The sequence below is a fragment of the Squalius cephalus genome (assembly GCF_949319135.1).
Source record: "Squalius cephalus genome assembly, chromosome: 3".
Lineage (NCBI taxonomy): Eukaryota > Metazoa > Chordata > Actinopteri > Cypriniformes > Leuciscidae > Squalius > Squalius cephalus.
In genome coordinates, this window is record NC_137124.1 from 27,717,042 (window position 1) to 27,742,450 (window position 25,409).

Genomic DNA, 25,409 nt, shown 5'->3' on the forward strand with positions numbered 1-25,409 from the left:
CTTGACCCAAACATACAGTAGTCATCCAGTCTTGCCCATTTGTTTTAATGCATTGTGCCTTCCTCCTCTACTGTAAGAGTGTCTTTGAGGGCAGCTTTGGCTGTGGAAACCTAAAGGAGAGGAGGGCCTCTGGTCTAGTCTTTTGTGAGAACCCCGACTCTCTCTGTAGAACGTTATTTGTGAGTTTGCCAGTAATCTGCATCCTGGTTCTCCAGAACTAGCTGTAGATGTTTACCTAACAGTGTGAATAGACATTTCTTCCAGTCAAGCTTTTCTTCAGTAACAAGCAAACAACGCAGATGACGTTGATCTAGTGCATGTGTTTTTTACCTGTTGGGCATGTGTAATGTGTAATTGTCATGCAATAAACCAGAAGTCTTCAACCATGCTCCTGGAAAATTTATTTCCAACCGTCTTCAAGCTATCCTGCACACCTTGATTAGCTTGTTCAGGTGGGTTTGATTAGGGTTAGAGCCCAACTCTAGTCCCCAGGAGCAGGGTTGAAGATAAACTATGAACATCACATTTCTTATATCTTTGTCCCATTCAAAGCTATCATAATCGCTCAGCAACTAAGAATGTAAATTTTGTATTATATATAATTTGTGTTTTATCAGACTGTCAGAGGCCAAGGTTTATATATACATTTTTTTCACCATTTATTTTTAACTGATTCTGAAGTCACATGATTGATCTAAATACAGCTTGGTCAATCTTAGACATATGATTGACGTTTCCTGGTCTAGAGTAAGTAAGCAGTCTGAAGAGTTGGACAAAACCTGGTTATTTAAAGGTCTTTGTATGGCTGCCAACATTGTTTCAGTGAAAAGAAAAAAATATGGTTTTCGATATGTATATGCATTTAATTTTAATACATATTTTTTAAGAATCTGTAAGATTGGACCGATCTAACTGTCATTCTTGCATGTCCTTTTATAATAACTTTCCTGTTTTCAATTTCTCTCAAAACTTCCTGTGGAAAGACCAATCCTCTTGACTTTAACCCTGATGGCCCCAAACCCCCTTATAAAGGCCTGAAGGTACATTGGGAATGCATGCATTTCAAACAGTGACATGCATAAAAGGCACTGCACTTATATCTGGCATATTTGGAGCCTAAGCATGATTTCACATCTTTTATGGTTTGTTTCATTCTTTTGTGATTGGGTTTATTTCTTGAATGCTTCTCCAATGTATTCTTCCCTCATGCTTCACTGCATGCATTTATAGTCCTTTGGATTTTGCAGATTGTCAATATAAATTTTTCTCATTTTTATGTATTTTATGGGTGCTTTTATTAACTTAACACCAAATTCATTGAGTAAATATACTATTGTATACTTTTTTGTTCTTTAACTTAATTTAAAGCTGCATTCCATAACTTTTTTTGTGTGTTCAAAATGTGCAAAAATTATATAATAAGCGAGTGCATCATGAATCCATTTTCCTAACTGTATTTTTTTTTAATCCTGAATCACTATGGTATGTCTATTAGAAGTGCAATGTAGCCTAAGTCGCTTTGGATAAAAGCGTCTGCCAAATGCATAAATGTAAAAAAAAAAAAAAAAAGTAAAAGAAGTAGCTCCGGCTACACTGTTCTTCCGTAGACGCATGCAGTTCTGTTTATTAACCGCTAGAGCACCAAAAGTTATGGACTGCAGCTTTATTATTATTTTTTCTTTATATATTCAAAGTAAAACAGGAGGCTTATTGTATTTACATTGCTGGTATTTTCATAGATGAGCTTAAAATAACCTTCTTACCAAAAAGCGCTAGTAAAAAAAACCTTAAATAAAGGCTTACTGAGTTATGATATAATTTGTAATCAATCTAGTACATGCAGAAAATATTGTATTATGTTACCAGAAAGCAGATGTTAAGTAGATTTGGTGACTATTAAAGGAGACAGTCATATACGGTGATTGTCATATAATACTGTACAATTGAAGTTTTCTTTCTTTTTTTGTTCAACAGTCTGGGAAGAAAGTGAGCATAGATCCAAATCCTTTTGTCAAACTGACTGTAAGACAAAAGATGTATACAAGCAAGGTAACATTTATAAATCAGCTTTAACCTGTTTGAAGACTAGCACATATACAGTATTCAATCCTGTTTTGCTCCTGTATTTTCAGGTTAGGTATAAAACTTCTGAGCCGCTGTGGGAGGAGGCCTTTTCCTTCCTTATCAACAACCCCCGCACTGAGGAACTGGAAATTGAGGTATTCTATAAGGAACCACACCAAAAGCATGAATGTTAAAGTTGGCATGAAACGGAAATTGAGCTAGTTTTTTATCCTATTGCGTAGTATATTAAAGTAAAACGGCTTCTCAAACAAAAAAAAAAGTAGGCTGGGACTTGATTTTGCCCATCGAGAATTTATTGGATCGTTGTATCATTGTGGTTTGCTATTGCTATGATCTCATGTGAGTGACAGGATGTCCCGCCCTCGCGCCAGTAAACATCTTGAACATCAGAGAAAAGAAGAGATGTTACTGCAAGTCGGAGTGGAAATTATTTTGATTAAAGATTACAAGGCCACATTCATATAAAAATAAAATAATGGTGAGCATGGATAAACCATTTATAATAAATTCCACAATATTCCATAACAATAATAATCGTCCATTTTGATTTCATGGTGTCTTTAAGAAATTAATACTTTTATTCAGCAAGGAAAAATGAATGTGATCATAGACATACAATCCTCAAAAAGAGACACAAATTTGAACACATTCTATTTGTCAAATGACATGTATAGATGTTGTTTGTGTGTACTAGGTGAGGGATAGTAAGCACAAGTGCTCTCTGGGTAGTGTGCGGGTGGCACTTGGTTCTCTCCTGAAGGAGGCGGACATGACGATAAATCAGCAGTTCCCCCTGCAGAACTCTGGCCCCAACAGCACCCTCAAACTCAAAATGGCTCTCAGGGTTGGTGTGTCTGTGTGCGATTTAATTTTTTTTTTTGTATGTATGTTTCATTCAGCACTTCAATACATTTTGTCCATATAAATATGTTTTTGTGTAAACAGGTCCTCTGTTTGGAAAAGGAGGTCACATCCAGCCAACCATCATCTGTCCGAGTCAGACACACCAGTCAGAATAACACTTTCGTGTCCCCACAATCTCAAACAGCAACTAGCACCAGCAACTCCACAGTCATCCAGCCGTCACACAACCCACCATGTACCCCTCCACCGGACACCCCTCAAGGGAAAAGAGGATCGGATGGCTCCCCGGTGCGGCTTGCGGAGGTAGGCCGCAGTGTTTCCAGTCTAGTGATAAGCAGCTCGCACAAGCATCAGACTCACAGAGACTCTACTCCTAGTCTGGCCTCCGACATTTCACTACCCTGTGCCTCAATGGAACTGCAGCAGCGGTTACAGCAGCTACAAAAGTGAGTCTGTGTCCATGTCATATGACACACTGATTCCCTATATGCAGAAGACATGTTTGCGGTTTGCTTTTTTTCTTGTCAATGCAATTACGTTTTGTTAGAAGTCACACTGCTATTTTCTGTTGTGTATGAGAAACACCAAAAGCCAAATAAGTGAGTCACAACAGCAGTACCCAGTTCATTGAGAAACATTTATCTGCACGGCCCAATGAACAACACGGCATGACTTACTGGATAGCACTGAGCAGATTGGGCTCTACTGAGGCACCCAAAACAATTTGAACAGTGAAGCAGTGGAAAGTGTGACACGGCCCATTTGTATTTGTCACTGATTTCCTTTTACAAACGCCTATGGCATCCCAAATAGCTCAGCTAGTTGAAACTGTATTTCACTAACTGGAGTATTTTAGCAGTAGTTTTGCATATTTATACTAAATGTAATGAAATTATTCAAATAAATCACTGTTCAAAACTTCTAAATAAATAAATAATTTATTTAACAAGGATCCATTTCATTGATCAAAAGTGACAGTTACAAATGAAAAAACTTACAGAATGTTACAAAATGTTTATATTAAAAAATACTTTTTTTTCTTTCTATGCATTAAAGAATCCTGATTTCTGAAGGATCATGTGACACTGAAGACTGTTGTAATAGCTGCTAAAAGCCTATTATTATTTGCCATAAATTCTGTTGTTTTCATTACAAACTGTAGTTACATCTAACTGGTAATGAGGAGCTATGCATCATTTTACCTGTTGATTGTGAAAAGTGGCTGTTAAATAACAGAATATATCCAGGTTGTGTGAGTTGAGAGGAAAAACTAAAGAAAAAGAGTTAAAAAGTTATAATTATAAAGTTATAATTCAAAAAGTACTTCAAATATTTTAAGTCAATTTAATTTGGAATGATGTGCATCAAGGAAGTCATGCAAAATAAGATCAGGAACATGCATTATGAAAGGAAATATAGTCAATTTTGAATTCATGTTAATTTTAAGAAATTGTTAGAAGAAAAACTTAGTCCCACACTCTGTCAGATGAACATGCTGTTTCTCTTTTACAGCGGCTCTGGGCTGAGCCAGTATCCGCTCGGTGAAGTCCAGCTCACTATTCGACACAGCTCACAAAGGAATAAACTTATTGTAGTGGTTCATGCCTGCAGGTAACCTTCATACCAAAAATACAGTCCTCCTTTCTGTTTTTTAGTACCACTTCCAATCATTTTGTTTGCATAATTTTTTTTTTTACACTGAACATGTACAGTATATTAGTGAGGTATTTTTTTATTTTATTTTTTTACCTGGTGATCAGTGGTTAACTCTTTTGACCAGAACTTTTTTGCTCACCAGCCACTGTGGCTAGTGGGTTTTCAAAGTTATAGCCACTCCGCATTTTCACTGGCCACAATTTTGACATCGATACCATAGGGAAAAACTGCCATATAGATATTTTTAATATTATCTCATTATTTGGCAGCCGGTATATTAGGCTGCTGTTGCTTTAAGACATGACTCACGATCGATCAGTATCGATATGTATCGAAAAATCTATATTTTTGAAAACACTAGATTTCACTTAGTTTATTATTTCAGATGCCTTTTTAAAAGACTACAATTGAAAAGTTTATATTAGGCCTATATAAAATTCAGTCCACCAAAGTGGCTAGTAGGAGTGACTGAGTTACACGCCACTGCTGAAATCCATTTGGCGGTATTGGCGGGTGTTAATGTCAAGCCCTGCTCTTGAGTATTAAAAACAGTGTGTGCAAATAATGGGGGACACGTTTTTGCATTTGTATGTTTAAATTTGTATAAATGTGACAAAACAGGTCTCTGTGAAAATACTTTTCTTGCTTTTGTGTAAATATGTGTTTCCATGTGTCATAATCACAGAAACCTCATAGCACTGACCAGAGATGGCTCAGACCCATATATCCGCCTGTACCTGTTACCAGACAAGAGCCGGAGTGGCCGCAGAAAAACCAGTACACTCAAGAAGACGCTCAACCCTGTCTATGACCACTCGTAAGAAACTCACTGAACAAACAATCAGACACAAGACCAAGAGTACCAACCAGCAAACCTCGAATTATATTCTTCATAATAATTGGTACAAAAGCCCTTTTTAAAAAGAAGTACACATTTTTTAAACATGTAACATATTATGGAAATAACACTGAAGGAATATACTTGAAGTGTGACATAAATGTTAAGTTTTGTACACATTTGTAATGATAAAGTTGCAATTTAGTACATTTAAAATATATTAACTTTAAATGTAATATCGAATAACACTACAGTTACAGTATAACTATCACTTTACATGTGCTTTAGTCAACACATACATAAAATAAGTGTCCTTCTTTTAGGGGCTGTTTACACGATACCGTTTTCAACTAAAAACTGAAGACTTTTTATGCGTTTTGGCCATTTATTTACATGACAACGGTGTTTTCGTAGCCTGAAATCGCAAACTTCAAATCAAAGTGCACGTTTTTGAAAACGACACCCATGTAATTTAGTTATCACCTCTGTGTAAACTACAAAAACGCAAATCTGTGAAAACAGTGACGTAATGCACATGCGTATTACATGTTTGGTCTATAGTTTAGTCTCTTTTTTTGCAAATGAAAGGATACAGATATTAACAATAAGAAATAAGGGAGGACATAAAGACATCATCACAAGTGGTTATAAGAATTACACAAATCAACTCAGTATAACATTTTGTCATCATGAAAAATGAAAGGTTCTTTACAACAGACTCAAGGATATGTTTTTGAAGCCTTTGTGTATAAGACTTTATATCAGAGGAGAACTATCTAAAATTGGGATTACAGTGAATGTTTCTAGCTTTATAAAGATGAAATTTACCCAGAAGACAAAGTAATAATACAGTATTATCAACAATAACATCCTTAGAATGAAAATTGGACAAAAAAAAAAGAGGATAGATTATGTAATTTGTGACTATAGGCATGTGTGTTCGGCTTCAGTGCACTGTAGTAAAAGAATGTGCGCAGGCGTGTAGTCTTTCTTTACCAAGTGACATCGCCAACTACTTGTCTGGCATACATAATATAGCGTTATTAGCCGTTTTCGCAGATCCGTGTGAACGGGGATTGTTTTGATAACGTTGTCATCTGTACAAAGAAGAAACTTTTCTATTTTTAGCACATCATTGTTATGTAAATGTACCCTAAAACACAACAAAAATTAATAATACATTAAAACATATTTCATTGATATATTATCTTCAAGTAGTTTTTTTTAAATGCTTTTAAAATTTGAAGTACACAACAAATGCATTATATCACACTTATATATTAAACACTTAGTTTTAATCACAACCCATGTGTCACATCTAGCTCTGATTAGCAGCGTTGTCATTCGTCTACCTGTGTTCTTTTCAATTGACAAGTGCCAGTTTTGATGAATCAATTAAACTGACTTTTTTGAACTTGAACTTTAGCTTGACGCTGTACTTTAATAATCTTTCTTTTTAATGTGCAATATTTCGTAAGGTGGTAACACAGTGATTTTAAAGGCAGTTCATCAGGAAATTCGGAGGCGACCATATTACAGTGATTTTTTTTTTCTAACTTTTGCTAATAGTATTTATTTATTACTGCGCTCTTGTTTGCATGTAAAACCTAAAGCGGTTACAGACAGTGACTTCAACTCATTGAAACGGCATTCAAATTAGAAGAGCACCCACCAAATTCAAACTCATATCTGCTGTTTATCTTGCTGTATGCATTTGCATGACATTCCTTTTCATATTAAATCCACTGCAGAGCTTCTTACTGGACAGATTTAGCTAACTGTTTTACCCTCCAAACCAAGTCAATCAAGGCTTTAAAATATATGATGCAACTGCCCATGTTACTGAGAAATTTTCTTTTCGTGTAGTTCCGTTACTGAAAGTTTATTGATGCCAGTTGTATGTGCATGTTCAAGTGCACCAATAACAGTAGTAAGTTACAGTCTCTTGTTATGTTGCTTTTGTCAGCTTTGAGTTCAGTGTGTCTATAGTGGAACTGCACAGGAGGACACTTGATGTTGCTGTGAAGAATGGAGGAGGACTGCTGTCCAAACACAAAGTGCTACTGGGCAAGGTAAAGACCCTGACACATTCACTATTCCTACTTCTTCTCATTTTTGTTGATCATTGGATTTTTATGGAGGCTTGCAAATGTCTTTGTCTCAGGCACTTGTGGACTTGGCAAGTGAAGACATTTCTAAAGGATGGACTCAATGGTATGATTCTCATTCATTCTTACTGTCACTCCTGTACATGTGCTTTTACTTGATTATAAAGGTTTCCTTTTTCTATCAGGTATCAACTGACTGAGGATGGATCAAAGAAGATAATTCAGATGTAGTGGTCCGTGCAAGAAGGCAGGAAAGAATGAAACGGGCGGATAACTGGGACATGTCACAGCCCGCACAGGATAACATAGAATCTTTAGTAGCAGAAGAGCAGCGTTGGACTAACTAAACCAGGCTACTTCTACTGGGATTTACACTGGCCTACAAAGTCTCTCTTATTAGTGTTTGCACACATTTTCTCTCTCTCCAGTAGATAAAACTGGTTACCCACAAAGTCAATCTATAAAACAACAGAAACAAAAAAAATCATTTAGATTCATGAATACACTCTTTTTATTGTATTTAAGATATTTTGATAATATTCTGAAACTTATGACTTCTGGTTTTAGTTCTACATTTTTAATGCTACATTTTGTAAACTATTAGAATCACAACAGAAAAAAATTCTGTTGCTGGAAAGGCAGACATGTTACTTTAACATTGTTATTTGTGTGTCAGCATATTAGACAATACACATGGCCAAAGAGGTATAGGGTCACAATTGCGAAAGAAAAACACTACACATGTATGTATGTATGTATGTATGTATGTATGTATGTATGTTTGTATGTATGTATGTATGTTTGTATGTATGTATGTATATACTGTATGTATGTATGAACACATTTTCCCCCCCTGGATTTTATGCTGCTGTTTTTTTCTACCACATGTGGTAAAGGAAATTTTAAAAGTTATTTTCAGCTCTTCATAAATGATCCATTGATAATACTTTATTTTAAAAGTATTTCACTGTTTCCTGTTGCACAGCACAAAATGAAAAGCCTGTACAGAAATGTTTGATACCCATTTTGTTTGCAAGAGTTTTATCAGGTTAAGCGAAATACTGTATGTTACGTTTGTAAGTAGATTGATAGCTTGGTTACAAAGTGTTTTGCTCATGGATTGTTTAAAGACTGTGAACTGGCTGTTGCTGTGATTTCCAGCCTTACTCTTCTCTATGCATCATGCATGATATCATTGAAATATGAAAATCTATTTGTATCACTGAACTCGTAATTTGGATTTGTGCACTTAAACATTTTTTGGACCCAATTCCCTGGTTTCACAGACAAGGTTTAAGCTAGTCCCAGACTAAAGTGCATGTTTAAGATGTTTTAACTGAAAGCAACTTGCACTGACATATCTTAAAATATATCAGTGTCATTGTTTTGTCTCAAACACATCACATCAGTAAAGGTTTTTTTTTCTCTTTTTTCTAAGGCACATTTATAAAAGCTACTAAAATGCCCTAATTGAACTAAGACCTAATCCTGGCTTAGTCTAAGCCTTGTCTGTGAAACCGGTCCTTGAGTATTTGCCCAGTCTCATATCATGTCAGAGACAATTTCAGAAGTGTGCATGAGGAATTTCTTCCTTTTGGGGTTTTCTGCCCAGTTTCATCATGTTTTTTATGGTGTAGGTAAATGTACCATTTTATCACTGGGTGTGCAACCCCCAACCCCACCCTTTCAGAGTTACAGAGCCTAAATTCATTTTATTATATTAATATTGTTTCAACAGTTATTTTAATTTAGTCTCTCTTCATACATTTGTTTTTGATGGAATGTTTTAACAAGGTTATGTGGAAGGTATTGAAGCAACCTAATAAAAGATGATGCTCAACATTTTGGCCCTGTTTTAGGTTCAGCAATACTCAATTATTGAATGTGGTAATGATACGGATACCACAGTGGGGCAGTCGTGGTTAGAGGGAAAGGCTGTGGGTTCAATTCTCAGAAGGCAGGAAATGACTGAGGTGCCCCAGAGCAAGGCATCTAACCCCCAATTACTCCCCGGGTGCCACAGTGAATGGCTGCCCACTGCTCTTGTCTGTGTCCACGGTTTTCAGTGTGTGTGTGTGTGTGTGTGTGTGTGTGTGTGTGTTTACTACTCATTACTCCTAATGTGTGTAACTGGGATGGGTTAAGTGCAGAGGACTAAAAGAGTATGGGTTACCATATTTGGCCAGTTGGTCTGCACTTCACGTCATAAAGAGCTATATTTTCTAATAACTACAATCTGATGTTAGTTTGCTTGGCTCGGTAGTGCAAAAATAGAGAGAACAGATTTAAAAGACGGTTTATTTTTTATAAAAACATTCTCCTATAACAGAAAAGTAGTAAGCATGAATCCCAGAGTAACTTTACCTTTGTGCCTTTTATTGGGGGCTTAAACATACGACGTGCTTTTGGCGCCAGCTGGTGGACATTAACTTAGTTGTTGTAGAGTAGTAAAATAACTCAGCTGACGTTGTGAAATAGTAGTTAGCGTCTGAAGCATTTTGAGAATTATAACTACTTATACAGAAGATAGATACGGTTTTAGCATAGAGATGAAGAAGATCGCGCGGGAATGCTGCAGTACATTAAGCCCGTTCATCTTCTCCACAACAGCAGATGGCACTGTCTCATGATCGGCACGGCGAGGACGGGAAACAGTACGCCTGCCTGACGTCATGACGCTGCTTTAACTTTGAGCGGGGAAATATTGAAACGGACTGAGCGGTTCTCCGGAGATCTTCTGTATGTAAACAAACTTTTTTACAGTCTATGAAACAAACTGACAGGTTAAAGGTGACGGAAAATGTATATGTACTATGTGCTGATACAGTAGAAATAATGTTGTGCATATACAAAACTAAAGCTTTAACTTAACGTTTCCTGTCGTCAGTTTAACTTTGGTTTGACATGTAACGTTAACGTTAACGGAAATAAACTGTACGTTACATTGATACGTATGCTGTATTGCGTACATAACTGTAGCCTTACCCTGTGCACGGGTAACGTTATTAACATAATCTTATAGATCAGTGTTACTCACGGTATGTAGTAAGTGTGCTTCTGCTCTGTCTTATAGGTTTTTCAGCGAAATGTCGAAACGAAAGCAGTTTTTGGACTCGGTCCATCATGAGCACGTCCAAGATTTTCTGGACTTCATCAGATTACATGTGAGTCATGTTTTCAACGGTCGCTGTCAGTGTCACAGAATAAGTAGGTTTACTTGTTTTTCACTAGAGATTGTAACGTTACATTAGTTTAATGTGCATTACTTTATGTAAATGACACTGGATACATGTTTGAAATTTGAGAGCAAAATAACAAACAAGACCTTTCTGACTAACGTTAATGATGCTGTTATTTTTTAAGTATAAAGACGATGTTAACATTCAGAATAAAGAAGGAAAGTCTACATAAGTGAGTCTTCAGAACTAGCAGTGAAATCAGGGATTCAGAAAGAGCTGAAAACGCCCAGTGTTTATTATATAGGCTAGAAGGTCATTGCGTTCACTGCTGTTTGTGTTGCAGAAAGATGGAGCAGATCCGTTTGACCTGGCCGAGGTTTTGGCGGAGCTGCAGAGGAGTCAGAGGCAGGAGCTGTGGGAGAGACAGCTGAAGTTACTGCAGCACAGTCTCGCTGCTCACCCTGCAGAGCGCTGGATCACTGGGGCTGAGGAGGACGCGGGCGACATGGAGGTGGAGATCTCTGAGGAACAGGTCAGGCTGCTAATGTTTCGTAAGAGACAGAAAACCAAGAGCCTTTTGGTACCATGTCAAAATGACGGTGAACGTGACACTGTGAACGACAGTGCAACATGTTCCTGGATCAACACCTTTGTTGGTCCTGGAAAAACATTTCAATCAACCAATCGGATTTGAAGGACAGGTTTTCAGTTAATGTCAAGATGCTTCTACGTTAATGTTTTTACACCTATCATTTCCTTCTGATTTTAGGGATAACTTATGGGTAGGGTTAGGTTTAGGGGTGGGATAGGACTAGGACTACATTTTCAGAGAGGAATGTTGTTCCAGGATCAACAAAATATGTTGACCCAGAAACATGTCTGTCTTGGCAAAATCACTGTGACAAAAATTGACAGGTAGTTTGTTGTTCATGTTTCCTTTCAGATCCAAACCATGGCAGTAATAGAGGGTGTCACCATTGTGTCTACAGTCTCTATAGACATTTTGCAGGAAAATGACACTTATACTTCTCTTCTCAACTGTGCCCAGATGCTAAACTGTAAGTACTTATATGCCTTGTTTCAACGACAGGGCTTAGATTAAGCCAAAATTAGGTTAGTTCAATTAGACATTTAATTAGCTTTTATAAATGTGCCTTAGAAAAAAAAACATTACTGGTGCACATCTTGAGATAAAACAATGGCAGTGACATATTTTAGGATATGTCAGTGCAAGTTGCTTTCATTTAAAACAGCTCAAACATGCATTTTATTCTGGGACTAGCTTAAACCTTGTTTGCGGAACCGGGGGATAATGCAACTCTTTAAGCATCTAGTCATTAGAAAATCTTTTATGACAAAATAATTGTTTTTATTGTCACTTTTTAACAATTTAAAGTGTCCTTGATGAATAGAAGTATTTTTTTAAAACAAGGGGGTGTTATAGATTAAAGACAAATAGTTGCAGGTTTGATCTTATTTTTCATAATTGTCATTTTCTCATCACCATTAAACACTTGAAAATGAAATGTGTTCATAATTCAAAATATTTTTTCTTAAATAGATATAGATTGTATTTCCTCCCATGTTGTCTTTTTCTCCAGGTATAGAGAGTGCTTTGCCACTGTCACACACCCCCCTCCAGCAGGCTATTCATTGGCTGTTTGAGTGCTGGTGGAGGCAGGATCTAAAAGGAAAAGAGGAGCTTGGTTGGACTGCTTTCCTTGTCTGTTTGGAGAACACTGTTACACTTGAGAAACCGGTACTAGAACTGCTTTATATGCATTATTAACAGATATGACATTATTATATTACCATGTGTATCATTTTATTGATATCATTTTCTGTATTGTAGATGAGCAATGTTGATGCTTTTGGGTATGTTCCCAGGTCAGTGAGCTCAGAAGGCTCTGTACTCTTCGAGAGGTGCTTCTCAGTGTGGACTTTGCATCTGAAAGAGGTCAGCAGGTCATTGATCCACTGCTGCAGTGCTTCTTCAGGGCCTCTCATATCAAACAAGAAGAGGTTTGTGTATATGTGTTTGTGGGCTCATGAGTTTGAGACATTATTTTCTACAGGAGATCATTTATAACTCTGTTTATTGCTCATTTTTCAGGGGAAACGGTTCCTTGCCTTCCTTTTTTCCTGGAACGACGACTTCATTCGGATGATTCATGAAACTATTAAGAATCAGCTGCCGTTTTTCCCAAAGTATTTCATACACTCATGACCTCTTGTTTTATAATGCTAAAAAAAGCACTCAGTATTTTTTTATGTGACGGTTCTGTAATAACCTTCCCATATTTATCAGAAAAACAATAATAGAGTGGTGTCTGCAGACTGTTTGATCTGCTGTTTCTTTTGATCTTCGTGGTTATTCTTTTTTACCTGCAGAACTCTGTCTGTTCATGTGGCTGAGATTTACTTCAGAGCATGGAGGAAAGCATCAGGTCCTTCTCTGGAGGAGATTGAGTCCACCTGCATCCAGGACTTAATGCAGCATGCTCTGTTGCTGCACAGAAACTCACCTGTACACAGCAAAGTCAGACAGGTCAGAAACCACATATCCTCTTTATTACATTGAAGAAGATCATTCAATTTAGGTTGTGAACTTATGAATGTTCAAAAGTTTGGGGTCAGTAAAATGTTTTAATGTTTTTGAAAGAAGTCTCTTATGCTCAAGGCTGCATTTATTTGATCAATATCATTAATATTAGTGTATTATATAATTTACATTTTATTAAACTAACTTTCATTTAATGTATTTTAAAATGTCATTTATTCCTGTAATTAGACCTGGGTGGACATTGATTTCTCAAATTCAGTTGATCTTTATTTTGATGAACCAAATTTGATTTTTAAATCCCAAGATCGATCTTTTAGTCTATGTTGTTTTCAGTTATTTGTTGCATGCATCTCATCCAAAAAATGCAATAAGATTTGTGCTTTGTTACTTTTGATATGAAACAAAATCTCAGCTGTCAATTTTATCACAATAAATCATCGTTTTGGCGCTCTTAGCTTTTTTAGATCAGACAAGTTTTTATTTGATCGCTGATTATGATTATTTGTTTGAACTTTAACCAACAGTTTTGATTTTAGCTTTTAATATTATTGTAATGTACCAACTGACAGAGTTCCCTGTATAGTTTACAACTTTAGCTGAACAAGATTTTTTTCTTTAAGAAAAATTGACATACTGTACCTGAATTAAATCGAATCGAGATCAGAATCAAAGCAAATCAAGAGCTTATGAATCTGAATCTACCTGTGAATTTTCAGCATCATTACTCCAGTCTCTGGTGTCACATGATCCTTCAGAAATCATTCTAAAATCATGTGGTGCTCAAGAAACATTTATTATTATTATCAATGTTGAAAACAGTTGTGCTGCTTAATATTTTTATGTAAATAATTTTAAATGTCTTTGCTGTCACTGTTTGATAAATAATGTCCTTGCTAAATAAAAGTATGTCTTACTCCAAACTTTTGAACGGTAGTGTAATATGCTTTGCCTTGCCTTATGTTCATGATATACTGCTAAATTTGTGCTGGTGCCATTGGAAGGATTCTGAAAATGACAGAAATAAAGAATAAATCAGAAGGCTCATTTGATACAGGGAAGATTTGACAACTAGAACAGATAAATTAGTGATCTGAATTTGAAACAATTCTTCACTGTAAATAAAAATTGTCACTGTCTCTCTATGTAGGTCCTTACTTATTTCCACAAGCAGAAGTTTCGCGAGGGAATCGATGAGATGCTGCACAGACTTTACAAGCCAATTCTGTGGAAAGCATTAAAGGTAGATCAAAAAGTAGTTGACACTGTGTTGTTTTATTGTTATTTTGTTTTAAATATTCTGTTCTTTGAGTTAAAGCCTAAAGTTAATCAATTAATGCCTCTATGAAATATATCACCTTGTTCATTTTGGTTTCTAATCATCTTAAACAGGCCACTAATGCTGAGGTTCGTGCCAATGCCACACTGCTCTTTACTGAGGCTTTTCCCATCCATGACCCCAACATGAGCAGTGAGATGGTTGACCAGGCTGTTCAGAATCAACTCAATTTACTGTTTGTATGTCAACAGCTGATTCCATTTTGCATTGTTATGCATTATTGATATTTTGTAATATTCAAGGATTTATGTAAAGGGTTCAATGTGTGCAAATAGAGTGCAACAGGGCCCCACCCATTTTTTCGGCGGCTTTGTTTCCGGCAGAATTTTTCCCATATGGATTTTAAGAGTTGTAAGCCATGAACCAAACCAACCAGCGATGAAGTTAATCACAGTATTACAAACTTTAATTTGAAGCAAATAAGTATTTAAAAATCGGACACAAACATACTTTTAGTGAGGGGAAAGAACTTCATTCTCAAGAAGCATTGTGAATGACATATTAAAAACATGGAGAAATATAAAACTTGATTTAAAGAATGTAGTTGATTATATATAGAAACAATATATTTTACAATTTTGTTGCAAAATATGCATATATATATATATATATATATATATATATATATATATACATACAAAAATACATATACAGTCAAACCAAAAAATATTCAGATACCAATATAATTTTTGTAATATTTTTTTACTAGTGGGTGCAGGACACTATAGTTAATTTATGTCAGTGAGGATAGCAAAATAAAGTAAACTGTGACATATTATACACAAAAAGTGGACTACCAGTAAAATGAATAAAAATTTGGGACCAAAAATTATTCATAACCATTACTATTTTTAATTTTTTTGAAAGAAGTCTCCTATGCTCACCAAAGCTGCATTTATTTGATAAAAACTACAGAAAAACTATAATATTGTGAAATATCATTCCAGTTTAAAATAATGGTTTTCTATTTGAATATACTTAAAAATATAATTTATTTCTGTGATGCAAAGCTGCATTTTCAGCATCATTATTCCAATCTTCATTCTCGTGATCCTTCAGAAATCATTCTAACATGCTGATTTATTATCAGTGTTGGAAACAGTTGTGCTGCTTAATATTTTTGAGATACTTGTTACCTGTGATACTTTTTTCAGGATTCTTTGATGAATAAAAAAAAGAAAAAAGAACAGCATTTATTTCAAATATAAATCTTTTCTAACAATATACACTACCGTTCAAAAGTTTGGGATCAGTAATTCTTTTCTTTCTTTGAAAGAAATGTATAATTTTATTCAGCAAGGATGTGTTAAATTGTTAAAAAAAAAGTGATAAAGATTTATATTGTTAGAAAGATTTCTATTTTGAATAAATACTGTTCTTTTTAACTCTTTATTCATCAATAAATCTTAAAAAAAAGTATCACAGGTTATAAAAAAAATATTAAGCAGCACAACTGTTTCCAGCAATGATAATAAATCAGCATATTAGAATGATTTCTGAAGGATCATGTGACACTGAAGACTGGAGTAATGGCTGATGAAAATTCAATTTTGCATCATTGAAAGCCATTATTTTAAATTGTTATAATATTTCACAATATGACAGTTTTTTTCTGTATTTTTCAATATTCAGATGCAGCCTTGATGAGCATAAGAGACTTATAAAACATTATAGTAATGTTTCCAAACTTATATATATTGTACTGTACTGTATGTTTGTCTATATACATACACACACAAACTACTTAAATATTTCTATATATGTGTGTATATATATATATATATTATATATATACATACACACACACATAGATAAAAATATTTAAGTACTTTAAGAGCGTAGGAAGACTAACCTTTGTTCTTTTAGATTCTCTCTGATTGGGGGGGCTTTCTTTGCAATTGCTGTATCATGGTTAATGTAGATTTTCACAAGGAATTCCACTGTTAAACATGATTATTAAAAAAAAAAAAAAAAAAATTGAAATAATGCACTCTAATGGCTTAAAAAACAACAACCTGAGAATGGTCTTAACGCTTTAGAAGTTATTGTTAAAATCAATTCCCCTGTGGAGAAAATAAATTGGATTTTTACTGCTAGAACCCGACTGTTGCACTCAATAGCAGTCATCAAAAAAGATATCACTAACTTATATCGCTATCAAATTGTCTCTTTGTGTCTCTATAGGCTCTCCTTGATGACCCCCAGCCCCTTGTGCGCTCATCAGCAGTGCTCGGAGTTTGTTCTGTTCTGGCTCGTTGCTGGGAGGTCATACCCTCCACGGTCATCACTGACCTCCTGGAGAAGCTCATCCTGCAGCTGGCTAATGACACAAGCTCTCCAGATGTCCGCTGCTCCGTCTTCATGGTAAAACCCCTGACTGTCTCTCAGTCACTTGAGAAAAGTGATCAGAGAGAGAGAGATGGGGAGCAATTGCTCGGCATCTTTCCAGTTTTGCAGTAAAATGAAATTTAAAGCCATTTACAGCTCGAGGAAGGACACTGTCTTCTGCTCTGTGATTTCAGTGTAATTTGTTCGTTTAAGAGCTTCAAACTAAAAGGCTTTTTAGGGGGAATGGGCATACCCAATCATTAATTTATAGATCAGAGGTTAGCAGTGCTTACAAAATCATTTTAACCTGAAAGTTAAGTTAAATTAATATGTTCACAATTCATTTGATCTTTTGTTCTTATAATGTTCAGGGACATAATTATAGTTTTAAATATCTTTGCGGCAGTAAAATACTAGCTTTAATGTTTGTGTAATGAGATGGAGAACTCAGCATGGTCTATATACTTTTCATCCTCATTTTTTGTGCATGACTAAGCCTTATTATAGCCTGTTTGTTTGCTCTGCAGTGCATGTCTATAATTCTGGATAACAGTTTAAGCCATCCACTCATGGAAAAACTGTTGCCTGCATTGAAGAGTAGCCTCCATGACAGCTCTGAAAAGGTGCGTGTTGCCTTTGTGGGCATGCTCCTCAAGATCAAGGGTGTACGGGCAGCCAAGGTAAGAGTTTACACCAAAATGTATTTTATTGATATTATTTGTCACATCGTTTGATCTCTCACTAAATATGATGCCTTTAATTGAGTTAAAAATGTTAATTTAAACGAAATATTTGTGTATTAATTTATGCCTATTCTTTCACTCCTTGTTATTCTACAGTTTTGGAAAGTTTGTTCCCTGGAGCACCTGCTGGCTCGATTGGAGATGGACTCTCCTCCTGTCTCTAAGCGAATTGTCAATCTTCTGTTTAACTCATTCTTTCCAGTCAACCAACCAGAGAATGTCTGGTGTGAGCGATGCGTCACCCTGATTCAGACAAACCCTGGAGCGGCTCGCAAATTTTACCAGCATGCCTATCTGTACACAGCTCCTGCTAATATAGGTTAGATTGCTTTAGATACCCCAGTAAGCTTTCTTAATGTAAATTCTGTTTTAATATTGTGTGTTGTGAGAGTTACCAGGGTTTGGTTTTGTCATTTTGAAGCACAGTATATGTTACTAATTAACTCAATGTACTTTTTCTTTGTAGTCAAGCTAATGCTGGTGATCCGAAAATGTCTGAATGTGTGCATTCAAAATGCAGGAGATGATGAATTTGTATCTAGCAATAAAGAAAACAGCACGGTGAGATTTCATATACACTACTGTTTTAAAGTTTGTGGTCAGTAAAATTTTTGTTTGTTTTTAAAAGAAGCCTCATCAAGTACAATACAGTAAAAACAGTAATATTGTGAAATATTATTACAATTTAAAATAAATGTTTTTCTTTGATTTTGATCAATTTAATGCATCCTTGCTGAACAATAGTATTAATTTCTTTAAAAAACATTCAAATGACGTACATTTTATATACTCTTTGCAAACTGAATCTTGCTTCCTTTTTACCATATATTGGAAACATATTCTTAAACGAATAGAAAGGCCTCTCACCATTTAGATTAAATGTTTTCCACAATACCCTAGACACTGCCGAGCAATGATGGGGAACTTCAAACAGCTATAAATAATAGTGCGTATGTTTGTCATTGTCACTAGATGTTGGAGGATGTTCTCTCAGTGCAGGACACTGCCTCCATGGCCAGCCTGCTGGAAATCCTTGTCATTCTATGGAAAAGTGTTCAGAAATCTCTTATGGCTAACCAAGAGGCCTTCAAGTATACCACGTCAAAATTTGCATCTGTTCTGCCCCAGTATCTAAAAATCTTTCAGGTAAGAGTCACATTCACACACAGGGAACCAAAGGGCAATTCTAAGAGCAAAGCTGCACACTGTAATCACATCATTAGAGCTGATGCAATATGGTTGCAACATGAAGTGGTTGTCTGTATATGTGTGTGTGCAGGAGGAGCGGTGTAAAGCCCCTCTCATTCTTCTAGCCTCTCTACTTCCTGCCACTGCTGTTCCAGCTCTGAGGTTAGTAGGACTCTCCCCTTGAACAACCCCTAAATGCAGCTCACAGTGTTGAATGGGTGGTATAATGCCCTTTTCACAAGATGTAAAATATGTCTTTGATGTCCCCAGAGTGTGTATGTGAAATTTTAGCTCAAAATACCCCACATATATTTTTATATAGCATGTTAAAGTTGTCACTTTTTGAGGGTGAGCAAAAACGCACCGTTTTTGTGTGTGTTCCTTTAAATGCAAATGAGTTGCTGCTCCCAGCACAGAGGGCGGAGCTTCAAGAGCTTCTGTCCTTTTACCTCACACACACATGCAATGGAAATTTCTAAAACTTTTAGCCTTTTCATGTTCAAACCAGAATCAGAAAGATGGAGACTCAAGAAGAAGTGACAACATGTAGACAACATTTCTGAATGGCTAGTTGATGAATTTGGGTAGCTTATGTGTAGTTATCTTCTAGTCATTGATTAGCATATTCTGTCATGATAATCTATAAATCTCGTTCCCGGGGTTGGGGTTTATGTAAATTTTAGGGTTAGTGATGTCACTAACCCGGGAGGAAGCTCGTGTAGTCCCTACCAGCCGTTTGTTGTAGTCCTTAAAAAACGATTTCTTTAAAAGCAAATATCTCCCTTTGCTTTGAACTTTGAGAGTTGTAAATTTGCAGATGTTGTTTGTGCTCAAACAGCAACATTACACACTAACTAAAGTTAGAAAAGTGAAATCATATTCAACCACCCCTTTAAATGCCCCCATTTTAAAGGAATAGGGCAGCCAAAAATGAAAACACATTCTTCGAGAGATCATTTTCTAAAATGTAATTTTTGGGGAAACTTCCTGCAAAGAACAGTTCGATGAAGAAAAGAGCTTTTCAAAACTTTCTTTCCTGCTGAGTGTCTTAACACAGTCGGCATGGTATCTCAGCCATCTCCCCAGAACAGCAGGTTGGCTCAAAAGTGAAATGCCAATTCTGATTCCCATTTGATCTGAAAGACGTCCTTTAATGCTGGTGGGATTGAGTGTGTTTTCAAGGCTTTAGAGCGATCTGTAGGACAGTCTGGTTGTACTGCATGATTGTGTGTTCCTCTCTGCAGGAGTAAAGTGATGTCTCACTTGAGGAGTTTGAAAGCGGGCACCGCTGTGACGGCATACAGTCAGTCGGTGGAGTGTCTCTGTAGCTGGGGGCAGATCAGCCATATTGTGGAGCTGATAGAGAACTGGCTTACAGAGGCTGCACCTGTAAAAGAGGTAAATGTTGTGTAAAGTGTCCTTGTCCAGGACTCTAGACTAACATTTAAGAGCAGTGAATTGCCGAAACCGAATTGCCTCGATACCATTGAGTATCAAAAAATGTCTTGTCGTTCGGTACCAAATTTCGATACCTGAGGGGTTAATCTTGTCAACGTCAGTGAAAAAATAAGCATGCAGTATGTATGATGTGCCCAAATCAAGTGCTGGTGATTGGCTGTGTCGAGGCATCAAGGAAAAACACTAGTTTACGCCGACTTGATGGCAACAGCACGCAATACAATGAATGGCGCAGACGAGCACCGCGTGCATTGCACGTGCTGTGTAGTAAAGGGAACCGCACGTCTGCGCCATTCATTGACGCAGAACATGCAGGATTTATATTTAAATAGTGCTTTTGCGGTTTAATATTCTCACTTTGACGACATTTCATTTGAGAGAAACTATCATCACATCACAGAAGAAGGTCTACACTATCCTGGAAATCCAGAGTTCTCGCGAGAGCACAATTTGAATTTGCTCAGCGAGTTACTCTGGCATTGAGTAATGATGCTCATTAACTATGCCCTTGTAGCCGAGCTGCACCAATCACATCGGTGTATCTGATATAGGCAGCCAGAGGCGAGCTAAACAGATGACAACAGCGCTAGTGACAGTGAATCACAACAGTGATTGGTCGCAGTGTTATCCAATTGCGTGCAGTGAGATTCTCAAATGCATGCTTGGTGCCGCCCCTCCAGTTGGGCGATTTTCATTACTTGATGCCAGACCCTTAATCTTTCAGATTTGGGTCTGGATTTCCAGGCTAGGTCTACACGGCAACCCGTCAAAATAAAAGTTTGGAGCTTAAAGAAACTGTGATAGAAATATATTACTCTTGTACAGTATAATGTGCATATTACTACTAATACTACAACTACTAATAATAATACAATTATTATTAAAACAAATTAACTTAAATAAACAAATTAAAGTTTATTTAAAAGAAAATTTTATGTTTTATATCTTAATAATTTTTTTTTTTAAATTCTTAAAAAAAAAAAAAAATGTTTATTAAGAATTCATAGGGCCCTATTATTGTATACAAATTAATCAATTAAGCTGTTTTTATACATTTAATTAATTAGATATGTTTTTGAATAAACCATTAAAATGGAATATAGACAAAATAAAACAAAAAGCACAGAACTGGGTAAAAATAAAACATTTTAAAATAAAAACCATTAGAATGTAATTTTTGTTAAACTTTTAATAAATTGCTGTTAAACGTACAGTATGTAATTTTTTCGCCGCTAGGGGTTGCTAACCTCTTTACAATAACAAAGGCGTAGTTTGATGACGCAACATTTGCTAAGAATTATGGATCTTGTCGTCAACGTCAAGCCGACCGATCTAATAATGTTTATGGATGACTGAATACATCGATGCTTTTATCATGACTGTGATATGAAGCAGTTCGGGATTGCTAAGAGACAGCTATCAGCTCCACACGCGATGCGAGTCCCACGGATATAAAAGGAATATGGACATTTCATTCTACCGAACTACACGCAAGTCCAGAATTACAACTCGCAGGTCAGTTTATTAGACAAATTAAACTTGTGAGGTAACGCAGCGCTGTTTCACCAGGTCTAACATTACACTATCACACTACACTGCATTTCAATGTGTTGAAATGTATGTGTTAGTTTGTCTGTATGAGACTAGCAGTAAGCTAGATCAACATTAGAATAACATGCAGATCATATTCTAACATTTTATCATTGTTGAACTATATAACATTGATTAGTTTTATGTAAATGTGCTCACCTGTTTAATAAAGTACATGTAGGAGCGGTCAAAGTCTCGGACGTGGAGCTCTCGTTTATATACTGTCTATGGGAGCTCTAGGCATCTCGAAAACACCGTGCTGAATTGATTCTCGTTTTAGTTCTCCTTTTTTATCCCAAGTCTGCTTGCCATGGTCCATAATGTTTGAACGAAACAACAACAGCGTGCAAATAGACATTGCGAACTACACAGTTGTCCACGTCTGTCGCTTTGGTTACTATCAGAGGGCTCTGGTTCATAGCTCTGGTTACCATGGCAGTACGAGCGGAAACCAGGGACAACGCGGATATGACACCATTGACAGCGACAAAACGGAAATAAAGAAACGGGACGTGTCTTCGAATTAAATTACAAATTTCTCCTGGTTTGAAAGTTGTTGGAAACAGTCGGGATAATGTAAGTACACAACTAAAAAAATATATATAACATGGATATAGTGATTTTTGCTATTTTTAAAGCAAAAAAGTTACATATTGTGCCTTTAATTACAAATGGTTTTTTGTTAATAACATTTAATTTAACTATCCAGAAAAATTAAAACGGGGGAAGAAACGGAATCCAGGAAAATTAAAACGGAATTAACTCACTTAAGTTTGGCTGCATTAACAGTTTAGCTTTCTTGTTTTTTTCCCCCTCTTCACATTAATGTTACAGCCTCTGCTATAGCATTATCTGTTCATAAAATTGGTATCAAAAAAATTATTGTTCAGGAACCGGTATTGAAGTCATGGTATCGGTATCGAAATCGAAATTTTTATAATGATACCCAGCCCTAGCCACATGTAAAACCACGCATGACACCTCATTATCATGGTAAAAACTGTATGGATTTGCCATGAAAACCAGTAGCCTAAACACATTTAGTATAAATACGAATGCACAAAAACTAAACTACTATAGCTTAACAAAAAATATTGTAATTATTCAAGTACTCCATTAATAAACAGGCTACACGTCTACATTAATAATAAAACAAAATTCACTATTAATATCCCACATTTCTGCAACAATACCATGTTTACAGTTAGTGTTGCTACAGTAAATCCATTGAAAAGGCTCAGTGTTTCTGCTGTTTTCCGCATCAGTGTGGTTGAGAATGTCAGCACCATTTCATCTGGCTTTAAACTAGTTTAAACCACTGAGACATTTGTGGTTTATATCGGAGAACTCTGTGCCAAACCCGAACGCTTCTCACTGGATCTCACAGCGCTGTTTTTGTGGTCGCGTGATTGAGACCTGTCAGCGTGTAAACGCATTCGCTTTTGCACCGAGCTGATAAATGGTCCATGTAGCCTCGTCCAAACTAGCAGTGCTGTTTCGGTTTGCTTTTGGTGTGTTTTCTGTTTAAGGTTTTTCATACGCAACAGAAATGGCAGCGCTTATCAAATCGGATGTGGCACTAGTGCAACCTCTAACAAAATTCAGTTGCACCAGCAGGAAAAAAGGTTGCAGTCTAGAGCCCTGTTGTGGGGGTTTATTAGCTGTTTATGGTGCTTTTATATCCTCTATGATCACTCTCTAATCAACAGGGTGATGAAGATACGACGGGCAAAGTGCATTTTGATGGGCTAGAAGAGTCAAAGCCAGATCTGGGCCTGGACTATCTGGATTATCTGCTCCTGCGCCCTAAAACACGAGACTGTCTTCTCACGCTGCCACTGGATCAGATCAGACAGCTCCAGAAGGCCCTCAACAAATGGAAGGTACCTTAGACATGAGGTTTGATGATTACCATTACAGAGAATTGGTGCAAACGTACTCGTATTGCGTGTCGTGTTATTGCTGTCATTAGTTACAAAGTAAACATGGTAATTGCAGGTTTTCAGCAGTCTTGCTTTGAATATAAGGGTGCACGGAGCTGTTTGGCTATATGTCGTGATGTTTTTGCCCTTATTATAATAATAATAAAAACACTGTGAGCTTAGAGAAGTATTGTTATGCTCAAGGGAAGTTATGGTTACTGAGGTCTTTAGATATTACATAAAAAAAAATTCTGCCTCTACCTTAGGAAAAGGTAGAGTTTTTTTTTTTCTTCTTCTTTGGAAAAGTTTCTAGGTTATTTTTTCTGAACTAAATCCATAATGTACCTTTAATTCAGAACTATTGTTATTGCTCTTTTGTATATGTGTCCAGTCGCTGCTGTTCTCCTCTCTGAGTGGATCAGAGGTCAACGTGGCAGTCATTGAGACCGTGCTGAGAGCTTTTATCTTCCATGGCAGACTCAGTATCCACCTTCAACACAAAGTGAGTATATAGACATAGCCGTAACCGCATTGTATGAGCTCTTTGAGTCCTTTACACGCCAAACAAAGCAATCATTCACTGAACACACTTAGACAAATGATGTTATTAGGATGTGAAGAGAGGTTTAAGAGAAATAAGTTGTCTCTCAGTACATACATTCTCAAGCACTGAGGTGACGTGACATAAATCCATTTCAGCAGTTGAAGCAGGTCACAGGATCTCAAGCCAATACTACTGTTTTGACATTCTGTGCTGAACTGTGCAAATGGTTTCCATTATAGACATAACTGAGATTTCATGAACTACAGATGCTCTGTAAGCTCACTTTTAGATTGAACAAATAAAACGGTTTCTGCACGTTTCTGATCCTACAGTACCCAGAGGAACGGGAGTTTCTCAAATCCCTGGAGCATTCTGTGTCCTGGGTAGAGAAGAGAGTCCTTCCTTTCCTGGCCAACTCCAGCAGTGAGCAACAGCTGTCTTTAAGCAGGAAGACAGTAGAAGTGAGTGACATGATCAGTGTGAAAGTGACAAATTTATCACCGATATCTCATTTTATTTAATATATGTCAGTAAGATTTTTTTTTCTATTCATCGAAGAATCCTAGAATTTTTTTTGCGCAGATACTAATCAAAAATACTAAGCAGCACAACTGTAACAACATTGATAAGAATAACAGGGTTCCCACTGGTCCTTGAAATCCTTGAAAGTTTGTGAATCTGAAAAAAAAAAAAATCAAGGCCCTGGAAAGTTTTTGAAAATAAACATACATAGATACAGGTCCTTGAAAGTGCTTGAATTTATTTTCTGCAAGAAGTTTTCTGGAAAAAAATCCATATTATTCCCCCCGGTCCGCTAATGTGTCATTTTGCCACCACTACGTGGCCTATGCATACTAGCTTGCTTGTTTTACGTTAGTTACACGCATTTGCCCAAATATTTAATTTCATTTAATGTTTAATTGCTTTGCTTTAAAATAATGTAAACCCATGAGGCAAGAAAAACTTAAAAGCATATTCATATACAAAACTTCTGGTTACACGAGCCT

General features: G+C 36.4%; 2 protein-coding genes across 10 annotated transcripts in view; both read left to right on the plus strand.

The window, feature by feature from the left end:
* The window catches only part of esyt2b (extended synaptotagmin-like protein 2b), a 36,840-nt gene extending 27,450 nt beyond the window's left edge, over window positions 1–9,390 (plus strand). Inside the window, exons 14-24 of one of the 3 annotated variants that reach the window (XM_079865619.1) lie at window positions 78–179; window positions 984–1,040; window positions 1,975–2,049; window positions 2,133–2,219; window positions 2,780–2,929; window positions 3,031–3,395; window positions 4,462–4,560; window positions 5,291–5,422; window positions 7,410–7,515; window positions 7,608–7,657; window positions 7,737–9,390. In XM_079865619.1, the coding sequence (XP_079721745.1) occupies window positions 78–179; window positions 984–1,040; window positions 1,975–2,049; window positions 2,133–2,219; window positions 2,780–2,929; window positions 3,031–3,395; window positions 4,462–4,560; window positions 5,291–5,422; window positions 7,410–7,515; window positions 7,608–7,657; window positions 7,737–7,782 (1,269 nt within the window). In that variant the 3' untranslated portion in view covers window positions 7,783–9,390. The remainder of the gene's footprint in view (window positions 1–77; window positions 180–983; window positions 1,041–1,974; window positions 2,050–2,132; window positions 2,220–2,779; window positions 2,930–3,030; window positions 3,396–4,461; window positions 4,561–5,290; window positions 5,423–7,409; window positions 7,516–7,607; window positions 7,658–7,736) is intronic. The other 2 variants (XM_079865620.1, XM_079865621.1) reach the window with 2 other exon arrangements.
* Window positions 1–25,409, plus strand: part of ncapg2 (non-SMC condensin II complex, subunit G2) — a 130,574-nt gene that overhangs the window by 98,849 nt on the left and 6,316 nt on the right. The window contains exons 1-20 of one of the 7 annotated variants that reach the window (XM_079865614.1): window positions 10,238–10,290; window positions 10,625–10,715; window positions 11,074–11,262; window positions 11,674–11,788; window positions 12,332–12,489; window positions 12,618–12,752; window positions 12,844–12,938; window positions 13,122–13,278; window positions 14,441–14,533; window positions 14,683–14,808; window positions 16,814–16,993; window positions 17,485–17,637; window positions 17,797–18,019; window positions 18,167–18,261; window positions 18,673–18,846; window positions 18,980–19,050; window positions 20,133–20,286; window positions 23,646–23,819; window positions 24,250–24,360; window positions 24,735–24,863. In XM_079865614.1, the coding sequence (XP_079721740.1) occupies window positions 10,638–10,715; window positions 11,074–11,262; window positions 11,674–11,788; window positions 12,332–12,489; window positions 12,618–12,752; window positions 12,844–12,938; window positions 13,122–13,278; window positions 14,441–14,533; window positions 14,683–14,808; window positions 16,814–16,993; window positions 17,485–17,637; window positions 17,797–18,019; window positions 18,167–18,261; window positions 18,673–18,846; window positions 18,980–19,050; window positions 20,133–20,286; window positions 23,646–23,819; window positions 24,250–24,360; window positions 24,735–24,863 (2,610 nt within the window). In that variant the 5' untranslated portion in view covers window positions 10,238–10,290; window positions 10,625–10,637. Of the gene's footprint in view, window positions 1–10,237; window positions 10,342–10,378; window positions 10,458–10,517; window positions 10,548–10,624; window positions 10,716–11,073; window positions 11,263–11,673; window positions 11,789–12,331; window positions 12,490–12,617; window positions 12,753–12,843; window positions 12,939–13,121; window positions 13,279–14,440; window positions 14,534–14,682; window positions 14,809–16,813; window positions 16,994–17,484; window positions 17,638–17,796; window positions 18,020–18,166; window positions 18,262–18,672; window positions 18,847–18,979; window positions 19,051–20,132; window positions 20,287–23,645; window positions 23,820–24,249; window positions 24,361–24,734; window positions 24,864–25,409 lie in introns of those variants that run through there. The other 6 variants (XM_079865618.1, XM_079865612.1, XM_079865615.1 and 3 more) reach the window with 6 other exon arrangements.